The following is a 7529-nucleotide window of genomic DNA, read 5'->3' on the forward strand; positions in this document are numbered from 1 at the left end:
TTGCCAAGTCCTAGGACTGTTAAAGGTTTGGTTCTACTCAATTTAGAGACGGAACAAAACTCCATTTCCCTATGGAACAAGGACTCTGTGCCCAGCTCCTTAGCTGGTGTAGAATCCCTTTTGCTCCCAAACAATTCCAATCCCGTCAGGCCAACGATGAGCTGCCACCCCCCCACCCACCCAAAAATGCCTTTCAAAGCCAAATCAAAACCAAACAAAAGGTGGACTTTTAATCAGAAAAAGAATCCTTTTAATTTGTATAATTTATTAGAAGCTTCTTAGGAACTATATTTAAGCCAGATATCTACATAAGTTACAACAGAAAAAGACTGACGCTGCAAATACCAAACTGCCAAATAATATACACAGATTTTTCAATGCCCATAAAAAATATGATGGGCTTGGGGGCAGGGAGTGGGTTTTTTTTTGTTTTTGTTTTTGTTTTTACAACAAAATGTACAGATTACTAAAAACTAGGTGTGTGGTCCAACTTTTGACAGCGTTTTACAGCTACAAGTTCACATCAAACATAAAACAATTTTAGCCAGGGCTCTTCCCGGGGCTGAGCCAGGGTGGCCAGCGGGTGCTGGGAGGGGGGCATTTCCTTTGTGTCATTGACATGTGGGTCCTGTCGTAGAGTCTGTCCTCTCCCCAGCCCCCATTTCCCCTTCAAAAGAAATCCTGGTATTTACAAGCGAGTCCACCTTGCTGGCACAGGGTACCCAGAGTGAAGTTTGCCATCTTTAGAGTCCAGAGCCGCGTCACAGTAGAGCCCTCTCCAAACTGCACCCTGCCTGAGTGAGGGAAACCCATTTCGATCACCTAAAAGACACCCCAAAAGCTGTTTCTTTTTGTTATGTCCTTCTCTGTTTAAAGACTCCTTAAAGAATTGGATTCACTTGGTTGTTTTTATTTTCTTTTTTTAAAAAATTCCCACAAATTTTAGAAAAAAAAAAAAAAAAAGACGTCCAGCAGTTTGGCGTGTGTGTGTGTGTGTGTGTGTGTGTGTGTGTGTGTTTTCCCTTGGTCTATATGGGACAGATTCTTAAGAAAAGTCGAAGCGCAGGGAGCGGCGGGCAGATGGTGATGTGTGGCCGGCAGGAGGGAAAGCGATGAGGCAGCGCGCTGGGCCCGGCCCGGCCCGGTGTCCTCTCACCAGGTCCGACCATATAGCAAGGTGGAGCAGGACATGGTGCCATAGTCCGAGCCCGAAGAGTTCAGGTGGGAGAGGCTGGAGACCTGGCCCTGAAGCGCCGCGGGGCTGGCGGCGTGGTGCGCCAGGTCCGGAGACTGGCCCGCGCTGCCCGGCTGGTGGCCCGGGTGCGCACCCAGGCCAGGGCCCCCGCTGCCCACTGAGATAGCGGCCGCGGCCGCCTGAGCAGCCTGCGCCTGCTGCTGCGCTTGCTGTTGCGCGTGGCCCTGAAGGCTGCCCGCACCGGGCGCCGGGGCGCCTGCCTGGCAGGGTTTGCCGTCTTTCACCAGGACGGGCACGGCCACGCGGCGCGGCGACTGCTGCTGCGCTTGCTGCTGCTGCGGGCACCCGGCGCCCCCGCCGCCGCCGCCGCCGCCACTGTCCTGCTGCAGTTGCTGCTGGGCCGCCTTGTCCTTGGCTTGGCGCTTCATCTTGTAGCGGTGGTTCTGGAACCAGATCTTGACCTGAGTGGGCGTCAGGTGGATCATGCTGGCCAGGTGCTCCCGCTCGGGCGCCGACAGGTACTTCTGTTGCTTGAAGCGTCGCTCCAGCTCGTACACCTGAGCCTGGGAGAAGAGCACCCGGCGCTTCCGGCGTGGTGCGCTTGGCAGTGGGGCCATGTTCTTGCTCACATCCCCCAGCGAGCCCAGGCCGCCCATGCCGCTCATGTTCATGCCGCTCGCCGGGCCCATGAAGCGGGAGACTGTAAGCGACAAACGCACAGCGTCGGCGGGGGCCGGGCCGGGCCAGGCCACCTCTGCCTTCCGTGCCCTTGGCCGGCCCGGCCCACCCCAACGGCGCCCTCCTCACCTAGGCCGCCTCCGCCCTGAGAGGCCTAATCGCCGACAGTTAGCGCCTGCCCCAGGCCGTGCCGTCGAGGGATTTACTGGAAAGCTCCCCACCTCAACCCGGGTTGCCTCCCTCAGTCTCAGTGCTCCCGCCCCAAAACAAAGTGGAGAAAGGACGCTTCTGTCCCTTTCTTGCCCAACCCCGGCCAGAGTCGTTGGGTTAGCGGGCCACAGGCGGCGAACTGGGCCCAGACCAGGACCTGGGGTCCCACCGTAGACCCCAGCTTTGGGAATTTGGGAGAGTGGGGTGTTCACTTTCGAAAGCTAAAGTCCCAGACGCTTTGCCTCCTGGCTGCTCTCTCCTGTGAGCCCCAGTGAGGGCACCCGCTCGCACCACTTAGAGCCCCCTCTGACGCCGCGCGCCCTTCCACCTGCCTAGACTCGAGAGTCGGCCGGGCGGGTCCCCTGAGCGCGTCGCAGTAGGGCAGCCTCCCGCCCGGCCAGGCCGCGCCTCTCTGCTCCCTGCTTGCCCCCAGCTCCCTTAATTTTTCGGGGGGCCGGAGGGCGATCCTGGGCACTCCGAGGTCTCCTGAGCGGAGCAGAGCTGCCAGTCGGCCGCATCTGGGAGACGCCAAAGGCTAGCATCTGCCGCAAGTCCCCAGCGTTATCAAGTGTCCCTTCTGGGACCCCTCAGTCCGGCAGGGGGAAGGATCCCCGGCCCCCGTACCCTGCTCCCTGGCGCGGCTTCCGGGCCGCCCACCCTGACGCCCAGTGCGCAGCCGGCAGGCGCTGCGCCTGCGGGACTGCTCTCCCCGCTCCTGCCGTACTCAGCCCGCGGCCCGGCAGTGGGGCGGCCTCACTTACTGGCGGGGAAGCGCGGGTCTGGGTTGGCGCCGTACCATCCGGGGCCCGAGGCGCTGTTCCGCATGGTGTCCTGGTACGGCGGCAGCTCGCTCATGTTGCCCAGGTTGCCGTTGCAGTAGCCCCCCACGGCGGAGTGCGAGAGCTGGGGCACCCCCGCCGCCGTCATGTGGTAGGCGGCCGTGACCGCGCCGTGGTGCCCCACGGCGTGCTGCTGCATGGCCGCGGCCGGCGGAGCCGCCTGGCCCTGCCTGTAAGCAGCCAGCGGAGCCCCGAGGCCGCCGCCCTCCATGCCCACTTTCTTGTAGCTTTCCTCCAGGGGACTCAAGATGTCAGACACTGAGAACGGAGTCGTGTGCTTTGGACTCATCGACATGATTCGGCGGCGGCTGGAGGAGGAAGGAAGAGGAGGAAAAAAAAGGGAGAGGGGGAAGGCGAAGCCTCGCTGCTTTTTTTTTCTCCCTTTGCCAAATATTCTGGTGTTACCTTAACGCCGATCTTGTTGGATGTACACGTAACCGAGTGGACCGAGTCCGCCTTAATTGGCTTGAGTGGAGGCTCGGGGGCTGCCTCGCGTTTGTTTTAGCCCGGCGCCAGGTTTTAGGCAGCCACCAGAGGCGGGGCGTAAGCGCTAAAGCAACAAGACAATAGAAGCCTACATCTTGCCCGAGATAATTAGCTTACATGCTGATGACAAGGTAAACACCTTTAAGTTTCACTTGTCAGGATTTTTTAGGTCTCAAAGAGGGAGAGAGAGAGAGAGGCAGAGACGCGACCCAAAGCATTTCTTTCCCCCTCCCCGGACACCCCCACCCCATTTTTTGTGGGGTGCGGGCGGCGCGCGGGGGGGAGACGGGGGAGGGAAAGGAGGAGGGAACCGAGAGAGGGGAGGGCAAGAGGTGGGGTGAGGAGTAGCCGAGGAGGAGGGATGGTGGGGAGGAAGGAAGGTGAATGCTGCTTTGCAACCAACTTTCGGAGTTACAAAGTGAACCACTTTCCAATACAGTCGGGGTTCCCGGGAGGGGACAAGTCTTTAGAGGGAGGGGGCCAAGGGACAGGGTAGGGGTTTCACCTGAGCCTGCTGGGGCTGCTCCTCCCTCCCGCCGCGGCCTCCCAGCCCCGCGCCTTCCCACTGCCTCCGGACCACATCGGGCGTCGCGGCGCCGAGCCCCAGTCGCCACCAAACGAGCTCGCGAGTCTGGGGACGAACCCTGGGACCGCACTGTTGGTCTGCGTGTCTGTCCGTCTGTCTGCCTCTTCTGCCGCCGTCAGAGGGACACCTCTGCTCCCCGCCCCCTTTCCCCCTACCCGAGAGAGAATCCCAGCGGGCGGAGGGGACGCTGAGCAAGGGATCGGCTGCCTCCGAGAGGCTGTCCCAGATCCCCGCGTCCCCCTCCCCCCCCCCCGGGGTCTTCTCAGCAGTCCCGGGCCCCCCCCCCCCCCCCCCCCCCCCCCACAACCCACACGCGGAACCCTCTCCCCACCCCCATTCCCGGCCAAGGCAAGCACACTACTGGCCGCCAGTGCTGGGAAGCTGGGGGGCACTAACCCCAAGGGCCATTGCTGAAGTTGCCCCACCTCGAACAAACCTGGTGTCCCCGACCCTCGCCCATCGCCCGGACACGCGGGGTTCTGGGGCTGGAGCTGACTTTCCGAGAACATCACAGCCCCAGCACCCGAGCCCAGGGCCACGCTGTTTTCCCCTCTGATGCTTCAGGGAGGGCGCTGGCTGGGAGCGTCGTGAGTACCCGCCCGCCTGTTGCCGGGCGGAACTGAGCCTGAACCCCGGCGGGACCAGCTGGCCGGGAGGGGGCGAATCCCAAGGCGCGAGCAACCCAGCAGGCGGGAGGCTGGGCTGAGGCTCGCCTCCGCCCGGAGCTCAGCCATGCAAAAGTGCACTTGCTTCCCCGGGAATAACCAAATATCTTTGTTTAAAGTGGCGGCGTAAATGGCCAGTCGCTTTGTGGCCACGCTGGATATTAGTAGATGAGGATCATTCTGCTTCAATTGGGCGCCTCTCATCCGGCGAGCAAGAAACTGCTTAGGAGGAAGTGGGTTTCCTGTCTGCGCGTTCCCAGGCTTCAAGTGTGAGCCCCGCGCCTTGAGGGTCCTTGGGCGCCTGGAGAGGGGGAGCTGTGGGCTTTCGCTCCCCAGCCCGGCCAGAGGCACCGCCGTGCTGCTCCGGCCAGGCCCGGGCCTCCAGTCCAGTGGACTGCAGTGTCGCACGCAGATCCCGAGACCCACTCCGACTTTCCCCTCCTGGATTCTAACCGTTTTGTTGTTGGTTTGCTTTGCTTTTTCTTCGGCTCTTTGAGGCTCCTCTCTGGGCTAGGGGCTGGGAGGGTGGAGCACTCCCTGGCCAGGCTGGGGCTTCCAAGACACTGCGGGGGCCGGTTAAGGAGGCTTCTCGGATTTGTTTTTTGTTTTCAAATTTTCCTTCCCCTCCTTGTAGAGAAGGAGCTCCCAGTAATGAACAGGCACTCTTGAACGATTTAATTCAGCAGGTTAGGCGCCTTTTCCATTAACAGCAGTTGTAGTAAGGAAAGTTGTTTTGTTTATTGGCTTGTTATTTTAGCATTTCAGTTCTCTCCTTGAGAAGTGCTCTGTATTCCCTCAATACAAAGGCAACTTCTATACTGAGATTCGCTTTCCCCACCACCTATATCGCTTATGAGAGGAGAGGAAGCCCAAGGCACCCCCTTCCTCCCTCATGGGCCAACATTCTCACGCATGGCCCTTGGGCTTTGGGGCAGACAACTCTGCATTTGGACACGAAGAGAGCTGCTTGTCCGTTGTGCCACGAAGGGCAAGCACCAAGCCGGCTCCTTGCCCTTTAATCAAGGGGCTTCTCTGGGGGGCACTCTCAGGAAGACTCAGACTCCAACTGAGCTTTGGTCGATGTGATGTCTAAGCCCAGGGAGCAAGGAGAGAAGACGACGCGGGGCTCAAGTGAACCGTCGGGGAGATCTGACAAAACTGAATACAGATCTTGCCTGCAGGCGCCCCTAGCCCCTGGGCTTGTGTTTGGACTGGGGTCTTAATGACAAGGCAGGGTGGGTTTCCCATTCCCCTGTCTTCTTTCTCTTTCTCCCTCTCCATTATTTCATATTATTGGTAAATACAAGAAACGCCAGGTATAGAATGTTGTAGCCTCTCCGCTCTCAATGCCATTTAGAAAAGGAGGTGATTCTTCACAAGGTTTCTCTGAAATTCAAATAAGATCGGGCACATAAAAGCGCTTTGAAAGCTTTGGAAAATTTCTAATTTCATTGCCAGAGCTCGAGATTTCTGTATTGTCATTAGTACACTTCCCACTCTGCCCTGCCTTTAAGGCCTTGGATCTGAGTGAAGGGGAGAGTTAGGCGCACCTTGCGCGGTCCCTGAGCCTCGGCCTTCGTCCCTCGGCAGCTTTCCAGCCCAGCAGCAGGCTCGGCGGCGCACGTGGCTAGTAGCCCCCACCTCCCCCTCGCCCAAGGCCTGCCGACCAGACAGTGACCCCCAACCAAGCAGCAGGGGTTGAGACACCGCGGGAGCTGAAGCCTAACAGGGGTTGGGAGGTGGGGGCGGCGCGGGGCTACGGCAGCTCCTCCACGCAACCCCTCCCCCGCAACCAAGATCCCGCTGCTACCTTGTCCCACCCCCACCTCCTCCAGCAGGCGCGCGCACCCACACCAGCCGTAGACTAGACTTTACCTGGGCCTTTGCACCTTGCGCCCCCCCCCCCCCCCGCCCCCTCTTCTACCTTTCTCTCTTTCTCTCTCTCTCTCTCTCTCACACACACACACACACACACACCGCCCCACACTCTTTGCCAGATGTGCTGCACTGCCAAGACTAAGACGTCTAGTCTAGCCTGAGGTGGTAGGGGGAAGACTGGTATCTCGATCTCGGAATTGATCAAGCAGAGACTTTGAGAGTCCCTCCCCTGGCCCCACACTTCTTCCTAACCCAGGAGTGTCCTTTTTTTTTTAGCTGCCTCCTAGAGTCATCTTAAGTAGGGCGACCCTGGTTAAACTGGTAATTTCTTCATGGTTGCAGGAAATACTTGGGAACCCTGAGTTCCCCCCCTCGCCCCCCCCCTTAGGACCCCTGTGACTTCAGTAACTCTCCTGGGCAGAGTGGGCGCAGTGGGGGCCCAGTTCTGGCTTCTCGGGGAGCTTTCCCTGGTGGGGCCCGGGGAGCCTACCTCAGTCCCTGACACACTGCTTTGCTCTCTGCAGCTTGGCCTGAAATCTAAGGAGCCCCAGAGACTCAGGCTCAGGCCCAGGGTGGGAGGACAGAATTGCCATCAACCTTTGCTCACCACCTGTGTGGTGAAGGGAAACCCTTTTCTGTCCCAACAGAGTCACTTCTTTGAGAATTTAGAACAGAGGACTCTTCCGGAAGGCTGTATGACTCAGGGTCTGTAGCTTGGACAGCCAGAGGAATGAAAAGTCCTCCCTGGTTTCTCACCACATTTTTCTAATTCTCTTCATGGTCCTTCACACCTCTTCTAGATCCGTGAGAGACCATGTGCCCTGGTGGTGTTATTTTGCTTCAAGTTTTATCGCAATTCGTAATTTATTCAACAAATATTTATTGAGTGCTGGCTCTGTGCCAGGTTCTGTGCTGGGCCTAAAAAATCAGCTTTAGGGCGCCTGGGTGGCTCAGTGGGTTAAGCCGCTGCCTTCGGCTCAGGTCATGATCTC

The 7529-nt window shown here is 58.9% G+C and overlaps 1 protein-coding gene across 5 annotated transcripts; it reads right to left on the reverse strand.

Moving 5' to 3' along the window:
- Positions 1-222: 222 nt before the first annotated feature.
- Positions 223-4753, reverse strand: NKX2-1 (NK2 homeobox 1). Of its 5 annotated transcripts, none has more exons than XM_059373101.1 (4): positions 4431-4753; positions 3914-4052; positions 2845-3230; positions 223-1895 (listed from the first exon to the last, which is right to left on the reverse strand). In XM_059373101.1, exons 1-4 carry the CDS (start codon positions 4501-4503, stop codon positions 1153-1155), a joined length of 1341 nt encoding a protein of 446 aa, XP_059229084.1. In that variant the 5' UTR covers positions 4504-4753; the 3' UTR covers positions 223-1152. The 5 variants fall into 5 exon arrangements, with proteins under 5 accessions (XP_059229084.1, XP_059229083.1, XP_059229082.1 ...); XM_059373100.1 differs by having other exon boundaries at positions 3914-4145; XM_059373099.1 differs by lacking the exon at positions 4431-4753 and adding an exon at positions 3328-3472.
- Positions 4754-7529: the final 2776 nt, after the last annotated feature.

This window comes from Mustela nigripes, chromosome 13 (genome assembly GCF_022355385.1).
Source record: "Mustela nigripes isolate SB6536 chromosome 13, MUSNIG.SB6536, whole genome shotgun sequence".
In the NCBI taxonomy this organism is placed as follows: Eukaryota; Metazoa; Chordata; class Mammalia; order Carnivora; family Mustelidae; genus Mustela; species Mustela nigripes.

Excerpts from the sequence above, each read along its gene's own strand:
- NKX2-1 (XM_059373100.1), bottom strand. The coding sequence starts at position 4,503 with ATGTTCTCGGAAAGTCAGCTCCAGCCCCAGAACCCCGCGTGTCCGGGC. Across the intron at positions 3,231-3,913 it reads AGCAGCCCCAGCAGGCTCAG|CCGCCGCCGAATCATGTCGA; the intron begins GTGAAACCCCTA and ends TTCCTCCTCCAG. Across the intron at positions 1,896-2,844 it reads AGACCCGCGCTTCCCCGCCA|TCTCCCGCTTCATGGGCCCG; the intron begins GTAAGTGAGGCC and ends TGTCGCTTACAG.